This window comes from Aythya fuligula, chromosome 15, assembly GCF_009819795.1.
Source record: "Aythya fuligula isolate bAytFul2 chromosome 15, bAytFul2.pri, whole genome shotgun sequence".
Classification (NCBI taxonomy): Eukaryota; Metazoa; Chordata; class Aves; order Anseriformes; family Anatidae; genus Aythya; species Aythya fuligula.
The window spans coordinates 3213726-3234101 of record NC_045573.1 but is presented as its reverse complement, the minus strand read 5'-3'; the positions used below and the strand labels follow the sequence as shown (position 1 = coordinate 3234101).

Sequence of the window (20376 nt, the reverse complement as noted above, 5' to 3'; positions counted from 1 at the left end):
AAATTCATTGGCAGGGATTAAAAACGAACCTTAAACATCCTGGCTTCTCCATCCTTCCTTTTTTTTTTTTTTTTTTTTTTTTTTTTTCCACCCGTTTCGCCATTTAAGCGTTTCCAAACCCTCCCTGCCCCCTCTGCAGGGGCAGCGCGAGGCTTGGCGAGCCCGCGCTTCCCTCGCGCACGCAGCTTTTTCTCCCCCCCCCCCTGCAGCCACGGTTTTGCTGCCGTCTTCTGCTCGCCAGATCTTGGGAGACTTTCAGTTTCTGTTTAGCATAAAAAGCTCTTGGCTCCAAGCGGGAGCGCGGTTCAGATTTCAAGCAAGCTGGAACAAAAAAAGGGCTGGAGCGGAGCAGCTGCGAGCTGGGCAGCGGCGGTGGGAAGAGCAGGGAAAAGGAAGGCGTTTGCCGGGGAAGGAAGATGCTCGGCGGGGAGGCTTTGCACGGGATGCTGAGTGCTTGTGTAAGAGCTGAGGCAGTAGGAATAGGGAAGCGTTGGGAAATAAGCAGGGGAGCAGCGATCTGTGCTCCTCCAGGGCTGCAGGGAAGGAGCTCCCTGGCGCTGGGGTGTAAAGGAGAAAGGGAGAAAGCGCAGCCGTGCGTTGGCTCTGGGGGATGTGGAGAGATAATAAATGTTGGTGGTCCCCGACTGAGCTCAGGGGTCTTTGGAGAGCGTTGTGCTTCATTTTCAGGACTGCTTTTGGGGAAAAAAACCCAACGTGAACCCACCAGGAGCTCTGGGAACTCATTGCTTGGGGCATTGCTGAAGCTGAGCGATGGGACCGCTGCCAGGACCCCCAAAATTGGGGGGATTTCTGCAAGCTTTGGCAGTTGGAGCTGGCTGCTCCTGCTCAGTCTTCCCTGGTGTGAGTGGAGGAAGCTTCTCTCCGTGCCTGTGTCCTGGCCCTGCTCTTGGTGCCTGCAAAAGCCTCCTGGGAAGGGGTCCCAGAGCAAAAGGCCCTGGTGGGAGGTTTGGGGAGTGAACAGAAAGGACGAAAAGTGGAGCTGGGAGAGCGAGATACAGCCAGTGGCCTCCTAATTAGCGAGCAGCTTTGATGGCCTGGCCCAGGTGCTTCCTTCCTGGAAACAATGCTGTGCTTATTGTCTTCTGCAGGGCTAGCTGCGAAGCTGGGGGTGCTCCCACACTGAGAAACGGGCTCGGGTGCAAATGGCTCTGTCCCTTCTGCTTTTTGTTCTCCTCCAGTTAGCAAAGCATTTTTATTTCGCTGACACGCGCAGGAGCGATGAGGGAAACGAGCTGGATTTTAAATCCCTTGTCCCTAATTTACGGGAGATGGAGCGATACGGGCGCTTGTCGTAGCTGGGGTCGTTTCTTCGTGACTCCTGGCAATTTGGGCTTCGCCCCCGTGGCCTCCAGCCCGGCTGCGGGGATGTCAGGGCGATGGGGAGGTGACACAACCCATGGCCGAGCACGCAGCCACCCCAACGTCACCCTCTGCGTGCCCTGGTGGCCTCGGACCTGGTTTTCCTCCGGGTCCCACCGCGCTGAGCACATGGAGCAGAGCGTCTGACAAAGCGCAGCCCTCCAGCAGCAGGCGACAGATGGGAGCCCTGCTATTTACCGTGGGCAGTTGCTCCAGCTGCTGGTATTTAAAAAAAAAAAAAAAAGAAAAAAAAAAAAAAGAAAAAGAAAACAGAGATTGCAATGGGAAACAAAGCGGGGAGCTCCTGGCTGTAGCAGGGAAGGCAGAAGGCTCGTTTGGGTGCGTTACAGGGCTAGATGTAATTCTGTAATTCGTAATTCAGCCTTGGTGGGGCCACTGCCTGAGGTCCTCGAGGACCACCGGGAGGCTGTGGGCTACGGGTTGGGTAACGCGGGGCACCCGTGGTGCTCTTGTGTAAAAGGAATCCTACGGGGGAACGGCGTCCTGGTGGCCGGCACGGCCCTGCTCCTGGCTCTGCTGGTGGCACCCGCTGGGATTCGGCGCTGCAAAACGCAGCGAGCCCTCGGGGACAGCTCGGGGGGGACACACATGCATCGAGCGAGGCAAAGCCTCTCCGAAAATCAAAGCGAGTTTCCCCCCCCCTTTTTTTTCTTTTTCCTCCCCTCCTTTTCCAGAGCCATCCTGCAATCCCCGCTTGTTGACATGACATATGTGGGTTGGAGGGAGGCGGCGGCAGCTTCTGGCAGGGGAGGAAGGGGCCGGGGGGGGTTTGGGGGGGGGCTCTGCAAGCCGAGATGCTGATTACCAGGGGCAGCAAATAGCTTGCAGCTGCCTCCGCTCAACACGCTCTTTGTGGCGCTTGCAGCCACCCTTTGGACACAGCTATTTTTAATTTCCCCCAGCGCACACAAAGCAAAAGGGGGGGGTGGGCGATGCCGCCGGCGGCCCCCTTTCCTGCTCCCCTTCTTCCCAGCTTCCTCCCGATCTCTGGAGAATTTGGGGGGGGGGGGCTGGAAGGGAAGGGGACGCCCCCAGCTCTGTTTGATTCGGGTTTGCCTCGGGAGCCGGCCTCGGTGTCCCCCCCCCGGCCCTGTGCCAGCGTGTGTGGGGAGCTGGGAAAATGCAGAAATAAATAAATACACAATTAGGCCGGCGTCCAGGGGTGGGGGGGTGGATGGGGGGGAGCACTGCAAAAAGAGGCTCTGGCCAAATTTTGGAATGCCTGAGAAAGCGGCCGGAGCCGCGGGCGAGCTCGGGGGCTTCCCACCACTGCTGCTCCTCACGGTGGCCCCTGAGGAGGAGGAGGAAGAGGAGGAGGGAGGCAGAAGGCTGCCCCCATCCTCGCTCCTGGGGGTGTGTGTGATGAGAGCAGGGGGCTCAGCAGGGCAGTGCCCAGGTTAAAACTTGCATGGAGGCGAGCCCAGGGCTTTGGTGAGGCTTTGTAAATGGCCTTGCTCGGTGTCACCACAGGCAGGGGGATCGCTGGCGTCTTGTGCTGCTGGGTTTGAGGCATTTCTGGTGAAAACTGAGAATTCCCAGGCAGGTTTTCTTCTTCTTGCTTAAGGAGTTGGCCTGCATGCAGCTCTGCCTTGCCGTGGGGCAGCACGGCTCCTCGGCCACCTCTTTGCTTCCAGGAGTGTTGTCACCGCTCCCCAAGCACCAGTGCTTCGAGCTTTTCCCTCACGTTGTTGGGGTCCCTGGGGAGAAAAGACTCAGCAAGACAGGATCAGTTTTGGGCAGGTCCTCCTAGCACCCTCTGTGGGGTTTGTGCCTGTTGCGATGCTGCAGCTGGGGAGAAAGGGGAGGATTTGGGGGCACCTTGACCATTTCCTCCTCGTTTCCTCCATGGATGAAGTCCTAGCAGATGACCAGGGCGCTGGGGGGGTTCTGGGATATAATCATGATGGTTTTGGTTCGCTTTTTTGGCTGCTTTCCCACTAGGGGAGGGACGTGGGGATTATGGACGGAGCAGATGTGCGCAGGAAGGGGACGTTTGGCTTGCATGGCTGCTGCTGCCCTGCACAGGCTGACACAAGGGGGATGGAGAAACCTCTCTGGGCTTGAGCCCCTGCCTTGCACCACCTCTTTTCTCCCCACCAGGGCCTGCTCCCTGCTCCTTAGGACCTCTCAGGAGCAGCTCCCGGCCACGATTTTACTCCTTTCTCAGCAGAGAAGTGGGCTGGGGAATACAACCCCCAAAGCTTGGTGTGTGCACGTGCCTTCGGGCTCTGCTCTTCCCCCCTCCAGCTCCAGCTGGAGACCCCCGCTCACCCTGGGAGCCCGGCCGCGAGGTCTTCCCAGCCCCGCAGGAAGCTCTGCAAAGCTCGTAAGCAGAGCGCTGGGGAGTAATGAGGTTTCCAGGCTAATTGGGCAGGATTCGACAACTTCCACCCAAGCATCTGCGCCTGTGGGAGCTGCCCCAGCCTCTGTAGGTCTGGCTTTTGGGGGCTCGTCCTCTTCGCCTTGCTTATGGTGGGCACCCGTGTGAGGGGCTGCTGGTGGCAGCGCTCGGTGGAGGTGGGATTTAGGGGGGCTGCATTTGGGAACGCTGTGACCTGGGGAAGTGTGAGGGTCTGGCGGTGCTGGGGGGGCTGTTATAGGGCTCCTGGTGGCTCCCTGTGGTGGAGAAGCCCCAAAGAAGCCAAATGGGAGGGAAACCCTGTGGTCTGTGCTGGTAACACACAGCAGGACCCCGGGCATGGAGCTCTTTGGGTTCAACAGAGCTGGGCCATGATCGGATGGTATCAGCTCAAGCGGGTCTAACCCTGTGTTGTGTGAGGTGGGAGGCCTCTGCCGACCTGGTCTGCTGAAAAGCAGCGCTTCCCTTCCCTTCTTTTTTTAGTGAAAAACAGAAAAATTCTACTTCACGTGGAAGTTAAAGATTTATTTTTTTTTCCTGAGACACTGGGAAATGTCTTGCCATTTTATGTACTCTTTTCTTGTGGGAAGCACTTTTGGCTTTTCCCTTCACCCTGGCGTGCAGTTCGCTGTGCTTGCTGGGCCTACCTAGGCCCTAAAATGAAGCAGAGCTCAAATTGATGGCTGTGGGTGGCTTCACATGGCTGCCACGGTGCTGAGGGTCTGGTGGCAGCACGAGGACCTCCCCTCGGTCTTGCTGCCACCATTTGCTCCAATTCCTCCTCTCCGTGTGTTTGTAGTAAAGGTTGTGGGATGGCTGGAGACCAGGAGGCCGAGCCCTCCGCACCTCTAGGCCGGAGGGGAGATGGGTTCCCCTTGGGGAGGTTTGGGGGCTCGGTTTTATTCTCCCAGCCTGGCTCAGCACGAGGGTGGTGGCATCTTGGGTGCCCTGGGTCAGAGCAGTGCTGAGCAGAAGACCTTGGGAGTTGTTCCAGCAGCACTTGTTGCTGTAAATAACACCGGGGCCTGCATCAGCTGCGGTAATTTTCCTGCCCCGCGAGAAGGCTGGCTCCGAAAACAAGCTCCCTGGCTTCCTTTCCTAAGCTTTTTCCCAAGGAGTGGAGCCTTTTAAATTATAATTTTTGCACCGTTTGGAGGCTTTCTGAAGGATCCTGAGCTAAAGAATCTCCCCCTTGCCAGTTTTATTCCGTATCTGCGGCCGTCTCTGTGCGCGGGTCACCCCCAAGGGGGTCCTGCTGTGGGGACCTCGTTGGTGACATTTTGGGGAGCCCCTTCCCTCCTGGGAGATGGGGAAGGACATCGTGGGCATGGCAGGGACCGCCTGGGACTCATCCCCTTATGCTGAGGGGGTGGAGAACAAAGTCGAGGAGGCCAGTTCAGAGTGCGATTTAAAATTTAAACAGCCAAATGCAAATGGGTCCTGCCTGTCCTTCCCACCCCCTGGTGGCTGCCGTCCCCTTGTCCCCGCACCCTCACTGCAAGCAGGGTCCGGCTGCATGGCCTCGTTGGGTTTTTGCTGTGGGGTTCTTGCCGTGACAGCCCCACAGAGATTTCTTTTCCCTCTGAGCGGGTGCCTGGGGAGCGGGGAAGATTTCATGCTGGCAGCTGCGAGCAGATGGGGTCGGGTGGCTATCATCGCCCCCCTCCTGCTCCGAAGGGAGGAGGACATTTTGCACGCAAAACGCCGTTAGCCCTTGCCATGTGTCGGTGCCGTAAGGAGAGCAGGAGGGAAAAAGAGCTTGGAGTTTGCAGGGCTGTGAGATGGCGGCTTTGGCTGGAGGTGTGCCTGCACCGGGCGATGCTGGTTCCTTTGGTTTGGCCCATGAAAACCTGGGACCTTGCTTTTGTCCCCAGCACGGTGCTGATGTTCTCTGCATCTTCTGTCCTTCTTCTGCATCTTCTGTCCTTCTTCTCCAGCAGGATTGGTGATGGAGAGCATGCGCCTGAGCACCCACCCGGTGACCGCAGCCATCCCAGCTGGGCATGGGGCACTCCCCGACCGTCCCTACCCGTGCAGGCGGTTGTGCCCTCACACGCGGGGCCGGGACGTGGCCATCCCAGCCCCGCACGACCCTCTGGAGGCCCTTCAGCAGGAAAGAGGTTAACAGGAAGGAGGCAGGCGAGGCGCTGGCTGCCAGCTCCAGACCCCGCTTTGGGGTGGGGAGCAGCTGGGAGCTGCATGCTCAGCGCGAGAATCGCCTTATAAGGCCAGGACGAGCCAGTTCCAGCCTCCTGCTTCGCTCCGGCACTCGCTCCCCGGGCGGGCGCCCATGGGGACGGGGACACGGAGGGGACCCGTGACCCCAAAGCGATGCCCAGGGCGCTCCGCGGTGCCGGCGCTGCCCTCGGCACCGGGTGGGAGAGGAGCCCGAGGGTGCTGGCGGCCAGCTCGCGGCCTCGCTCCGTGTTTAGACTCGCTGTCGGTGGACGTAAACACCGGTTCGGCTGAAAAGCGGCCCCTGGCTGAACTCTTCCTGCCCAGCCCCTGCGCTGCGCCCCCTCCCCAAACTGCTCCGGGGGGAAGAAAATTCCTTCCCCCTGGCGAAAGCGGTGATGGAATTGTTTTATCTCCTGGTGGAGGCTTCGGGGGGGCTCTGGAGGGGCCCGGTGTGCAGGGACAGGCGTGCAAGGGGCTCGCACACCCATCCTCGGAGCCTTCAGCTGGTTCCTTGGGGCGTGACCTGGGGTCCTGGGGAGCTCCTCTGGCAAAATGCATTTCAGGAGCTGGCTGTCGGCATCCGTGATGGACAAATGGGGGCTGCCAGTGAGTGATGGGGCTGGTGGGAAGCAGCTCGGTGCTTTTCTGAATGGGATGGCATAGTAACAACGTCCTTCCCTATTGCCTGGTACGTTCCCTGGAAAACCAGAGGTTTCTCAGCAGCTTCCCTGAGCAATGTCTGCCGATCCGGGCAGGCTGCAGGTGAGGAAGGTGCTCAGGTGGCTGAAAAAAGATTCTTCCCTGCCTGCTGGCATGGTGCAGGGAGAGGAGAGAGCTGCTGGGGGTTAGCAGAGGATGAGGAGCACTCCCACTTGTGGGGAGGTGCAGAGGGAGAACCCAACCTTCACTCCCCTTTGATGGGCGACTGCTCCATCCATCCTTTCTTCCTCAGAGCTCGCCGAGGTCGTTTTCAAGCTCCTTTGTCTAAATCCCGCTTGCTTGACCTGCCAGATGATCTATAAGTGTAATAAAATTCGCCCGCAGCACAGCTCCGGTCGCGCTGAGGCCGTATCGATAGCTCTGTGCCTAGTGGCAGGATGCCTACAGCGCTCATTAAAACCCTGCTCATTAACGTCCCAGCCCTGCTCAGGCAGCACCAGGACACCGGTGACCGAACGTCCCAGGGGCAGGCAGTGCATCCAGCCCCAAATCAGCAATCCCACTCTCTCCCCACCCCGAGCGCGAGGCCGAGCACCAGGCACGGGCGATGCTTTTAGCAGCTCCCCGTGGGGAGCGCGCTGCTCGGCAGCCACCCTCATGAATATTTCAGCTCGGAGAAGGAACATTTGTCAAGAAGCATTTACGGAGGCGGCCTGGATGGTTCTTCCCTAGGCGTGCCCAGCTCGCTGCTCATCTGGGGCAGCTCTGGGAGCCCGGGCAGAGCAAACCCACACCCGAGCCCTTCCCCGTGCAGCACCCGGGTGCCAAGGCAACCAGCTCGCCATGTGAGATAGACAAATGGTGTTTTTTTTTTTCTTTAATTTTCCTTTTTTTTCTTTTTTTCTTTTTTTTTCTTTTTCCCTCCTGGTTCTTGGCAGAAAGTAAAATGTCCCTTTTGTTTGGTTTCCTCCTCCCCCTGCCCCATCGCCTTTCTTTAAAGGTTGTGCTCCAGATTTCATCCAGGCGCGTTGTGTAATGGCCACGGGCTCTGTGCCCCCGAGGCACAGCCGGTCCCTGGGAGCTTGACCAGGGGTTTACCTGCTCCAAAAATATCTTGTGTGCAGGTGCTGAGTGAACCTCTGGTACCCAGATTTGACATTTTGGGGTGCCAGGGGCTCACTCAGGACCATCGCCGACCCCAGTGAATCCCCGATCAGCGAGCAAAGCTGCTTGGATCGACCCCCCGAAGCGCAGAACTGGGGGCGCTTTATCCCTTTCCCCTCAGCTCTGACGTTTCTGGTTTTCAGAGAAGATGGAGCTGTGTCAGGAAATGATTCACAGCTCAGGGGAGGCGGGGAGCAGACGCCTCCAAAAGTCCCCGAGCCTCGTCCCATCCCCGGGGGCTGCCGGCGTTACGGAGGGCACGGCGCAGCGGGGCCGGCATCCCGGGTACCCGAGAAGGCAGAAGCGAGCCCTGTAGGTTTTGTGCTGGTATCGAGGGGGACGCAGCCAACACGTGCGTGTGTAAATAGGGATCTGTCATACCCCAGGGAATCGGCGCTGCGATCGTTTCTTGGCGCCGGGTCCCCTGCTGATACTGGCAGCGCGGAGCTGTGGCTGCTCATCCGGCGCTGCGAGCTGCTCCGCTCACGCCCGGGCTGCTGCTTTCCCTGCTCAGGTGGGGGCTTCCACCCCAGCCTCGAGTTTTCCCCATTAAAAAGCACCCACCAGGCACTGGAAGGGGGTAGCCGTGCCCTCCATCCCGTTGATGGCACAAAATCAAGGCCAGCACCTGGGGACGGGGCTGTCCCCGAGGTGGGGACCGGCAGAAGCCGGGTGTCTGCTCCTGCCTCACCCTGGTGCAAAGCTTCCCGTGGCCCCGGGGTCAGGCCCAGCACGCAGGCGGGCGCTCAGCCTTATATCAAAGCCTCTCTGCTCTTCAAAGGGCTGCTTGAACTCCCTGCCTTGTTATTGTTTTGGTGCCTGCGCCGAGCAACACCTCCCTCCTCCTGCATTTCGTTATTGCCTTCCACTTGCCGGGGCCACGCAGCCCTGCCCTGGCCCCGGCAGCAGCCCAGGGCCCCTCTGGGGAGCCCCGCTGGGTTTTTGGGTGCTCCCCAGGGAGCCACGTCCTCGCCCCGGGGGGGCTGCGTCCCAGCCTTTGGCTTGTGCTCGTGCGTGCTTCCACCTCGCAGCATTTGCATCTCGCCCTGGCTTCAAAGCGCCTTGCCTTGGCTGCAAGGAAGGAAATAAAGAGATGTAAAGGGATTTAAATCCCTCCCGAGCGAGGCTGCTGGTCCGTCAGGTTTCAGCTCCTGCCCAAGGGTGTTGGGGGGGGGGGCCGGTTTGGCCACGGTGCCTTTCTTCTCCCCGGCTGTGGGTGACGGGGTGCCCGTGCCTGGCACTGCTCGGGGTACCCTTCTTGGTGACCCTGTTCTGGAGCTCTAAGTGAGATTTTGGATGAGCACCGGTGCAAATCTGGCTGTCACAAGGAGGGGTGCGTGGCAAAACCACTTCACAACCAGACTGGTGGAGGGGGGAGCCCGAAACTGGCTCCTCTGCTGCGGGCGAGCTCAGGTTGGGGCTGGATGTGAGCCGTGGGGAAGCTGCCCAGGGGTTTGGGAAGGAGGAGGGCAGGCGAGGCTTGCAGGGAGCCTGTGCTCAATTTGGATGTGCCAAATCCATGCCAGGTACCTGTGGGGCCTCCTGGGGATTTGAGGGGTGCACGAGGCAGCAGGGAGCGAGCCAGCATCCTACAGTGCCCATAGGGCTCCCTCGTGGAGCCACCCTCAGCCCCTTTTCCCCTGTCCTGGCTGTGTTCCCCGGTGCACAAAGGCCGTGGGTGGGGAAGGGGTCAGACCCACACGGCCGGCCAGAGTTCATGGTCCTGGAGGCCTTGGCACAGCCAATGGCTGGGGAGACAAAAACGTTTCCAAGGCTCCGCTTGGAGCCGGAGAAAGTTTTTCCGTAGGGTTTTTATAGCTACCGGAAAGCGGGGTTTTATTTTTGTTGTCTAAGACAAAAAAATCCTCTTAGGAGTTGACTTCCCGCAGCAGCGAGCGGGGAGGGCTGCGCTCGAGGCGTGTGGGGCTGCGCTGGGCTTTTCTTCCCCTTCCCCCCGCGGGGTCTGCGGACGCTGGTGCTGGTTTTTGTGAAGAAAAAGAGGTTTTGGGGTCCCTGGTGTAAGGCTGGTCCCGTCGGCGTGCCTGCACCGACACCGCAGCGTCCCCGACAGCTCCCTGCGTGGGATGCTCACGCTCTCTCCTTGGTTTGTTGGGGGGCACAGCTGCAGGGAAAGCTTTCTCCTGGGGGTAGGGGGATATTTCCAGCATCCACACGTGGCAGAACCGGGGGGCTCGGGGGGCTGAACTGAATTTCCTGGGGTCACAGGCTGGGGCCGGCACAGCTCTCCCTGCTCGCCTCTCCTTCGCACGCCGCGGGCTGTTTTGGAGGTGGTTTGCTGGCAGGGGAGCCCGTTTCCATGGGAGAAATCTTCACAACGCCTGCCAAAAAGCCGTCTCCCCGTTGGCCTGGCCATCTGGAGGGCGAGAGGAGGCTTTGCTGGGGCGAGGAGCTGGTGCCGGGTGCTCCTTCGGTGCCGTTTGCAACTCGGAGAGGTCCCTGCCCGGCTCCTTTATGCCCCAGTGTGGGTTTGTGCCGGTCCCCAGTGAGCTGGCGTGCCACGGGGGGACCCCGGCGTCACCGTGCCCTGCTGGCAGGACACACAGCGGGATGGGGATGGGGATGACGGGGACGTGGCATCGCCGCTGTAATCGGATGAGCCGCTGCTGCTCCAGATGGAGCCGTCAGCTCTCGTCAGCGCTGACACCTCACCGGGTCCCTCAGCGTCCCCAGGGGACCAGGAGGTGACACCGTGCTTACAGAACCTATTATGGGGTCCCTGCTGTGCCTCTGCCCAAAGAAAAAACAGATTTGTGCCCTCTTCCCCTCCCTGCTCCCCTCGGCTTGGCCTTTTCCAGTGAAGATCAGACCCCGGAGCAGTGCGGGTACGCAGCGGGGAGCATCGTGGTGCCCGTGCCACCCCTTTTATCCCCTTTGGGCACCCCCTGGAAGTGATCACCTCGTGCTGGTGTTGGGCTTGCAGCCCTGGGGCCGAGAGAGGAGCATCCCCTGGGGAAGGAGGAGGACGTCAGGGTGGAAATAACGCTCCCTGGTATCGCACAGCTCCCGGGATGAGCAGTTTGTGCAGCACCAGTCGCTGCAAACCCTTCGCCGTGTGCCAGCGTGGGGCAGGATGGGTTTGAGCATCGTGGGCAGAGCATCGGGGTGCACAGGGAGTTGGGGTCTGCCACAAGAGGTTTAGGGCGAGCGCCGTGCCCACCCACCCCTCTCTCCTTACGCGTTCTCCTTTCTCCTTCCCCTACAGCCCACGACCCTCCCGCAGGGCACCATCAACATGAACCAGTGCACGGACGTGGTGGACGGGGAGAGCCGGACAGGGCAGAAATTCTCCTTGTGCATCCTGACACCAGAGAAGGAGCACTTCATCCGGGCTGAGAACAAGGAGATCATCAGCGGGTGAGTGCGGCTCCGGGGCCCAACCACCCCCGGGAGCCTTCAGCTGGGAGGAAGAGGAGGGCAGGGAGCACAGCCCCATGCTTTGGATGCACCAGCAGGGACCACCCCGGGGCTGTAATTACTGCCTCGGGGACTGCCCCGGTGTTGGATGGTGACCTGGAAACATCCTCTTCCTTCTCCTTCCCGTCCTTCCCGAGGCATGGCACCTCCTCCGTGCCAGGCTGGTGCTTCCTGCTGAGATATTTCTATTTCCAAGCGCCTCTGCGGGTTGCGCCTCCCCCGTTTTCAAAGCTTAAACAGGCATTTTCCTGCCAGGAGCTTGGGATTTGGCTCAGAGGGGTGTTTTCATGGGGCAAAACCGCCCTGATCTACCAAGACCAGTGGGTATGGGTGACTCTGGCTCTGCGCACGGCGTGCAGCAGTAGGGACAGAGACACCAGGGGAACACGACACGGGGTTTGGCACAGCTCCTCTCCTCCAACCAAGGACGGTGCTGTGCTTGTCCCCCAAAACCTGGCGCTCCCCCAGCTCCCTTCTCCCTCTCCTCACGCTCCCCTTTGCAGCTCAGCCTTTGTTCCTGGCCCTGCCAGCGGCGCGAGGGGAGAGGCATTGCAGAGCAAGGTGGGGCTGATTTATTGTTCGCTGGCCCAGCGCTGGATTTCGAAGCAGCGCGTTTTGCTCCTGACTGCAAGCATTAATCATCCCGGAGCAGTCCCGCTCTGGGCCCGAGCCAGGCGGGTTTCATTTGCAGTTGCAGCACGACAGGAAGATTTCCCCGGCTCGGGGAGAATTTGTTTTACGTTTGTTGCATGCTTCTGGCATTTATTGCTTAACCAAAACCCACTTGATGTGGTCATCTCAAAGCGCTTTACAGCAGCAGCGTGCGAAGTGGGAGGAACAGGAGGGCAAGGCACGGAAATCTCAAGCACGAGCCTTTTCCAGCGGTCGGCGGAGCCTCTCCGAGTGCACGGGGATGGAGGGGCAGCCCGTGGGAAGGCATGGGAGGGTGCCCCGAACGAGAGGCTCGCGCACGGGCTGGGCTTCTCCCTGCCAAGTTCACGCTGCTCTTTCTCAGACAAAAGCTCATTGTTAGCGCCTCTGAAGGGAGAGGGTCCTGCCAGAGGCTCTGTCCCTCCCCTCGCTTGGCAGCTCTCTAGGCTTTTAGGATCCTTGAATCCCTGCCCGCTGCCACCCTTGCCCACGACCTCTCTCCCTCGCATTGAGCCGAAGCACCCTGGAGTTGTTCCCTGTCCCTCCTTCCCTCCTGGCTTGCCTCGGGAGTTTTTTTCCCCCAGGCACTGGCTGGGAGGATTTGGGGGCACCGTGGTACCCCCCGACCAGCTTGGAGAGGCTGAACTCCTCCACGTGCAAGAGGAGGGAACATTTATGGCCAGTTTGGGGGAAAATTATGGCCGGATTACCAACCCCTGGACACGGGGGTTTGGGGTGAGCGCTGTCTCCAGAGGGAGCAAGCCCTTGGCTTGCAGGCAGCCTGCCCTCGAGGCAGATGGGGCCATGTCTGCGTGACCTGCTCAGAGCCCCCCAGCAGTGGGATCAGCTTTGGGGTCTGTCTGCAGCTGCCCTACACCCCGAGCGCTGCCATCCCTGTGGCACAGACCTCACCCGCTGCTTGTTCTTCACCCGCAGGTGGCTGGAGATGCTGATCGTGTACCCCAGGACCAACAAGCAGAACCAGAAGAAGAAGAGGAAGGTAGAGCCCCCAACTCCTCAGGTAACCCCGGGGGGACACACCGTGGCTTGGGACCACAACTCTGAGCACCCACACCCCCCAAAACCATCGGGGTGGCCGCGGTCTCCTCGCCCCAGCCCTGCACGTGCTGTCCCAAATCCACGAGGTCCCGGGGGGGGAACAGGAGAGGTGCTGGCTGCTCACGGGCCTCTTCGGCAGAAGCAGGACGAAATTCCAGCGGGCTCCGGTTACCCCCTTGGAGATGACCCCGGAGATAATGGGAACGAAAGGAAAATAGTTAAAGGCCAGGGCCGGGCTGGGAGCTCCGGGGGCCGGAGCTGAGCTCTCCAGGGACCCGGCGATGGCTTCGCCTTCATTTTGACTATAAATGGTAAAAACCGGGGCCGGCCGTGACTCACTCGTTCCTGCCGGGCTCCCACGTGGCCGGACTGGGGGAGAATCCCACAGATTGGGAACGTGACCCCGAGGCCGAGCTTGTCCCTCGCCGGGGCTGAGAACAGACCTCCGGGTGCGCGTCCCGCCGCCGCGGGGACTGGCTGGGACGGCTCCTCCAGAGAGCCAGGGTGAGGGTCCCGAGGAGTGAAAGTCACTTTTGGGGTCCCCCCAGCCCCATTTTTCCTGTCCCTTCCTCTTTAGTGATGTCCCCAGGATGGTGCCAAGCAGGCTGTGGGTGTCTGCATCAAGTTTCCACCCCTCCACTGACTCTGATCAACAGGGACCAAAAAAAAAAAAGATAATACCGGGGCGAGGTGATGCTTTTTTTGCACGCCCTGCTGGAAATCCGAGCTGCCCCCTGCAAAGGGATGGGGTCAGCACGGCCTCTTGAGCACCAGGGATGCTGCAGGGGTGATGCCACCTCCGTGGCCACGAGCTGGCACGTTACAAGTGCCTGGCCTCCATCCTGGGGGGGGCTGCTGCATTTGGGGCACCCCAACAAGCTGGCACAGCAGGGCAGGGCACGCAGCCTGCCGTGGAGCTCGGTGCAGCCCTAAACCCAGGCAGGGTTTGGGAAAGGGGGACGGGGAAGGGGGAGGAGGAGGAGAAAGGGGCGAGGAGCCAGCAAAACATCATTCTGGGTTACATTTTATCGCCATGGCAACTTCTTGGAAACCTTACAGGATCGGAGCTGCCGAGCACCAAATAAGGGAAGCGGCTGCGGGGAGGATGCCGGCTCCCCACGCACGCAGCCGTGCACCCCAGGTGCTTGGGGACAGGGTGAGCGGGGAGCTTGGTGGCCCTTTTCCCCCCTTGGTTCGGGGCACAGCATCTCGGGGGAGTTTCTGCTCCTCCAGGAGGGTGCAGGATGCTGTGCCCTGCGCCCTATCCCTTTTTCCGCCCTCCTTCCACCCTCTCCATCAGGGTGGAAGCCCCATGACAGCACCAGTAATGCTGGAAAAAAGCTGAAATTCACTTTGCAAATCCAACCTCTGCATGGGACTCTCCGCTGGCTGGGTGCTGCGCTGCTTCAGGCACTCAAGGACAACCCACAAAGCCAGAAGGAAAACGCAGCAGTGCCTTTGGGCGTTTTGGGGAGAGAACCAGCAGCACCCTCTGTGGAGTGGCCTCTCCTGGAGCTGGCTGCCGTTCAGGTCCCTCTCCGTGTGCCGGTGCAGAAGGGCTGGTTTCTTTCTAAAGAACATTGCTCCAAGAGCTGCTCTTCGGGCAGGGGTCGCCAGATGCAATCCCGGAGGTGTTTTCACCTTTGCTTTGCAAACAGCTTGAGGGCTTAGGAGAAATGAAGTTCCTCTTGCAGTTTGCCCTGTTCCTGGGGAATGGAGGCATTATCTGGGGCTGAAATCTGGGATTTGAGGTGCCCTCCTTCAGGCCTGGTTTGCAGTAGGGTGCACGAGGCTCACATGCCAGAGTTAATGCAGCTGGAGTTTGGTTTTGATGATTTTGGTGCCTGCTCCTTTGGTGAGCTGTTGGTTCCGAGTGGCGAAGGGTTAATTGCTCTGCTTGTTTATAGAGCGCTTTCTGGCCCTCGTTTCTGTGTTTAATTAAATACATATCTCCAGATAATGATACGGGGGTGGATGGAAGGAATATATAGAAGTATAGATCCGACGCTGGCACTTGGCTTTAGGCTTTGGATCAATGAATCCGAGAGTTTCAGAGGCTTGAGGGGACCTCGGAGCTCGTCCGGTTGCCCTCTGGATCATTTACCTCCGACGTCACATTCCTTTAGGATGAAATTTCCGAGGGGATTTTTTTAAAAACGGAGGTCATTTGTGGCTCGTGGAGCGGGTGCCTGTGCTCAGAGGCAGGAGCTGGTCCCTGGGAGGTGCCCGCAGCATCTCCGCCTGGAGGCGCAGAGCTAAAACCCACCGGGGGCTCTGCTGACAGCAGGGAGGTGATGATTTTATGCTGTTTGTAGCCCCTAAAAGCACTCCTGTCCCCAGCCTCTGGCTCCTTGTTCCTTGCTCCACACTCCTGGGTTTCCCCCCGGTGTGCTGAAAGGGAACAAACAGCCGGGAAACTTTCTGCAACCCGGGGACCGTGGAGGGGGGGTTAATTGTCATTGATTTATTGACGGCTTTAAGGCAAATAATCCGGTAACGCAGAAGCTTAATAGGACAGCAGCAAAACATCTGCTAACGAACAAAGCCAAACCCGAAACGAGTTGTGAAAGCTGCTGCCTCTCCTGGGGCACGGATCAAACCTGGGCTGCCGTGGCCGTGGTCGCAGGGAGCCTCCAGCACGGGCTGCTGCAGGCACCCACACCAAATGGCATCGCCATCCAAACCCCTCCTGGCCTGTGATGCTTCTAAAATGATAGCTATTGTTTTAAAATAACGTAAATCTTGATGCAGTGCCGTATTTCCCTTTTGAAAAGAAGCGTCCTTTTACATAGCCAAAGCACCCGGGAGGAACACAGCGCTGGATGGTTTCTATGCTTTTTATCAATGGCCCATAACAAACCAGTTGTGACAAATTAACGATGCAGCTGCTAGTGGCAGGGAATTAATTTTCTTCCCCGTCCAATATCCTTTAGCTTGATTTCTGCTTTTTTTTTTTTTTTTTTGACATTACTTATAACACTGAGCAAATTCAGTCCTGGCAAACGGGACCCGGGAGAGAAGCCCGGCGCTGCTGTGTGCTGGGGAAGGCAGCGGCTGCCTGCAGAAGGACCGGGGGCATATGGGGGGAAATAGGGGATGCTGTGCCTTATGTCCTTCAATTACCAAGGGTATACCGTCCCCCAGAACTGCGAACGTGGAGGAAAAGGGCAGGGATCAAAAGCAATGAGGGCTTTAGGAAATAGCTGCTGTGTTGGAGCTTGAGCGAAGCTGCTCAGAGCATCCCCGACCCGTAGCGAGATGACTTCTCCCAGGAGCTGTGTGTCGGTGGCCGCAGCATCCCACTTGCTGCCTGGATAGGGGCAGTTCCTACCCAGTTCCTACCTGAGAACAAAGCCAGCGAGCCCCTCTGCTGCTCCAGCACGCAGCCAAAGGTTTCCTTCGCTTGTCAGCTCTCCCGTGCTTTGGAGCCTTTTCCAGCTGCACACGTGGGAAGGTGCGGCTGCTTTCGGGAGCCCTCCCCGGGGAGGGATGGAGAAGGACGTTTCCTCTCTCTCTGCAAGAGCCTCGGTTGTCGTTTTGGCAGAGGAAGCCCTGGCCTGGTCCCCGTGGGGCTGGGCTTCCCCCTTGGGAGGGTGGTGGTGGCAGTGGGCTGAGTGTCCCCGTCCTGTCCCCGTCGTCGTGTCACGTCGTGCGTCGTGGGCAGCGCTGCGGGTGTGGAGCTGGGGTGAAGCCCTCTAACCCCACTGTGCCCCCTTTTTTCTTTAGGAGCCCGGTCCTGCTAAGATGGCCGTGACCAGCAGCAGCATCCCCAGCGCGGAGAAGGTCCCTGCCACCAAATCCACGCTTTGGCAGGAAGAAATGAGGGGCAAAGACCAAGCGGACGGGGCTGGTGGCATCAGCCCGGCGCAGAGCCCCGTGCAAGGGCAGGCGGGGGCTGCCGGCTCCCTGAAGGATCCCGTGTTGGACAGCAAAGAAGGTGAGGGCCAGGCTGGGTGACCTGAGTGTCCTCGCCCCCCTGTGTCACAGCACCAGGCAGGGGGAGGACGGGGAGCTGATGCTGCAGGGGCTGATGTCTGTGGTTTTGGCAAAAGCAGCGGTTTTTGGAAGCGCTTCGGTGCTGGGAAGGTGCCGGAGCTGTGGCACAGGCTGCCCGGAGGTTGTGGAGATCCTTGGGGTTCTCCAAAAGCAGCCTGGACGTGGTGCTGGGCACCGTGCTGGGAGGAAAACTAGGGGGAAAAATGCCTTTTTTAGCACCTCTACCACCCCCCTGGGGTAACCCACGGGGCGTGGGGGCCACGCTGGCTCAGCCCCACCACTGGGGCTGCCAAACCCTGAGCGCTGCTTCCTCATCCGGCCCCTGCATCAGGGCTGCTGTTTATATTTGGGCTCCCTGATTAGGCCGGGGAAGGCGCCCAGGGCCACGGCATTGTTCTGCCTGAAACAATAGGGGCTGGGGATTTTTCCTGCCCCGGGCCGAGGAGAAGTTTCCTTTATCTGCACCACGGGGCTGCGCCCCGGTGCGAGGAGCCGTGCGTCCGTGTTTGCCTTGGAGCTGGGGCTGCTGCTTGGAGAGGGGCAGAGGTGGAAATGGCTGTAGGCACTCACAAAACTTCCCCGGAAAAGTTTTCTCTGCTTATATGCAGCCTGCTTGGTTTCTTCGAAGCAAAAAGCACGCAGAAGTGTGAGAATTCACACCTCTCCTGTGGTTTTTAATGGGGCAGAGCGTGAATGTGCACGCTGTCCTCTCCTGGTGACACTGTACCCACAGCACCGGGACCCCACAAACCTTTGGGGTGTCCCCGGGGAGCCCCTGCTCCCTGCAGAGCATCTCCCCTTCCACGTGGGCCATGAAGGGTGGTCAGGGTGGGAGAGCCCAGGGTGCTGAGGGGCTCAGCGTGGGGCTGGGGCTCAGAGCATCCCTGCTCTCATTTCCTGCGCTGTTCCTGCCTGGAATTGGGGCAGTTTCTGTTCAAAGCAGAGCTCAGGCTTGAAACCAAATGGACTTTTCTGCCCCTTCAGATGAGAGCTCCATGAACGGAGACCGGATAGACTGTGGGCGGAAGACGCGTGTCGAGAGCGGTTACTTCTCCTTGGAGAAGACCAAGCAAGACTCGAAGCTGGAAGAGCAGCAGCTGCCGCCCCCACCGAGCCCTCCCAGCCCCAGCACCCCGAACAACAGGTACAGTTATCCCAAATCGCCCTCGCAGGAGCATGCCCGGCCCTTTCCTTCCCCAGGTACCCGATCAGGCGACCGAATGATTCACAGCTTCTCTCTGAACTCCTTGGACTCGAAGAGCAGTTGCCCCATGCACAAGGACTCCGGCGGCAGAGATGTAGGAAGGGGAGCTGAAAAATCGGGGCGTCCCCTTTCTTTTAAAGCCAGCCGGCAGTACACCACCCTGGCCGACGTTCCCAAGGCCATTAGGATCAGTAATCGGGAGGCCTTCCAGGTGGAGAGGAAGCGGCTAGAGCGGAGAACCCGGGCGCGTAGCCCTGGGAGAGAAGAAGTGGCCCGGCTCTTTGGCAATGAGCGAAGGTAAGGGACGGGGGGCTCGCCTCCTCCTTGCATGCTTGCAGCGCTGATAAATTTTGGTTTTGCCCACCCTGCCGCAGCCCCGGACACGACGTGAAGCCCCTTTGCCTCGCAGCACTCGGGGCACCTTTTCTGTCCCCTCCCCGGCGCGGCACGGGGCGGGCAGCTGGCACCATTAATTAGGTTAGCTCTCCAAACGGGCGTTAGAGCCCGGGTGCGTTACGCAACTGCCTAATGAGCTGAGAGAGGTTTCAAAATGTCAGGGCAGTAATCTGGGAGAGGGGAGCCGGGCGCAGCGGGCTGCAAAACAGCTTAGTGCAAACGAGGGCGGGGAGGGCGTCCGCGGGCGCGCGGGCACGGCGCAGGCGCGCTCGGCTCTCCCCGGGCGAGGCGAGGGACGGGCTTGGCTCGCTCTGGGAGAGACGTTTTTTGTGCAACGAGGGCAGCAGAGCAAACCGGGAGACGGGCCCCGGGCGAGAGGGCTATCTGCCAGTCTGATTTTCTTGCCCTGATTTTCCTCTGGGCACGTTCTCTCTCGGCGCGGTTTCGGCAGCGCTGCTAGCTCGTTTCTTCACAGCCCCGGAGGATTGTTTTCCAGCCTGGCACCCGGCAGCTGGGGGCGGCTGTGGGAGCGTGGCTCTGCGCCCATGCCGGGGTCAGCAGCAGGATCCTGCCCCTACTGAACCCATCCTGGCAGCGCACGCAGCTGGGGATGGAGGAGCAGGGCACGGGTCTGGCTTTCTCCCTGCCTCGGGAGTCCAGTCCCTTGGGGAGGGAGGAGAAGGATGCCATGGGGGTCCCCTGGCCAACCCAGCTGGGGATAGGACTGGAGAGAAGCTGGTAGCTGCTGCTTGGCAAAGCTGCACTGCGTTGGTCCAGGCATGGGTGGCATTGGAGCCCTGCTGGGTTGCTTACATGGGGCACCCCGGGGAGCTGGAATGTGCCAGCCGAGGGCAGAGAGGAGCAGAGATGTGCATGCAGACAGCAGGGACCAGGAGAGGACACAGCTGCCACGGACTGCTCGTTTTTAATGCCAGCCCCACTCGTTTCCTGCTGGCAGGTGCCTTTTCCTAGGGAAGTTCTGTTTATCCCAGCCCAGCTGGGCTCCTGGGGCTGCGAGCAGGATTTGCTGTATCAGAATGGGCAGAATTTCTCCTCTTTAGCAGAGCCGTGCCAGTGCAGGGAGAGGAGCAGGCACCGGGGTCTTGTGCCCACAAGGCTGAGTGGGGTACAGCATGGGGCGCAGCATTTTTGGGGTGATGGCAGCACCGGAGGGCTTGGGTGGGTTCAGCACCTGTGTTCCAGGTGGAGATGGCAGGGCACGGAGAGGCAGTTTGTTGTTGCACCAGAGAGCTCCCATTTGCCCAGCTCAGCTTGGCTTGGCTGCTTTTGAAATTTGAGTTTTCCTCGGTCCACATACTCCTATCCCCTTTATTTTATTTTATTTTTTTCCCCTCCAAATCCAGGCCAGGCTTTTTGAAGGTTGAGCAAACACGATAACTCACTTCCATGCTTTCGGGGTCAGCTTCTCCCCCCGGCTTTAACACCATTTCGAATCCTCCCCCTCAGTAACCCACTAACCCGTCCGGGAGCGTTTGCCTGGACTCAGTTTCCCCACACACAAACCCCACACGCACCAGCCGGGCATCCTTCAGATTTGCCTCTCGTCTCAGGGCAGCCCAACTGGCTCGCTCTGATTCTGCTGGCATTTTTGGCTTTTCCTCCCATTTTCTGTTAACCCACAGTAAACCAGCGCATGATTCCAGCTCCGTTTGGAGGAAAACTCAATTAGGTGCCTGGCACTCCATCCCGAGCGGCACACCTGCGGTCGTAGCCCCACTAAAGCTGCTTTTCAAGCTTCTTGCCCCGGTTCCCTGCACCAAAAGCCATTACGTGACTTACGCCCATGACCGTGCTGGAAATTTTCCGTGCCGACCATTTATACCCGGCGCTTGCTCCACGCCCCGTGCAGACG

The 20376-nt window shown here is 59.5% G+C and overlaps 1 protein-coding gene across 8 annotated transcripts in view; it reads left to right on the top strand.

The window, feature by feature from the left end:
• Window positions 1–20376, top strand: part of MPRIP (myosin phosphatase Rho interacting protein) — a 72889-nt gene that overhangs the window by 14860 nt on the left and 37653 nt on the right. For 7 of the 8 annotated variants that reach the window (XM_032198051.1, XM_032198049.1, XM_032198050.1 and 4 more), the window contains exons 4-7: window positions 10986–11137; window positions 12785–12869; window positions 16634–16844; window positions 17888–18047. In XM_032198051.1, coding sequence (XP_032053942.1) covers window positions 10986–11137; window positions 12785–12869; window positions 16634–16844; window positions 17888–18047 — 608 coding nt within the window. Of the gene's footprint in view, window positions 1–10985; window positions 11138–12784; window positions 12870–16633; window positions 16845–17887; window positions 18405–20376 lie in introns of all 8 variants that reach the window. The other variant, XM_032198044.1, reaches the window with a different exon arrangement.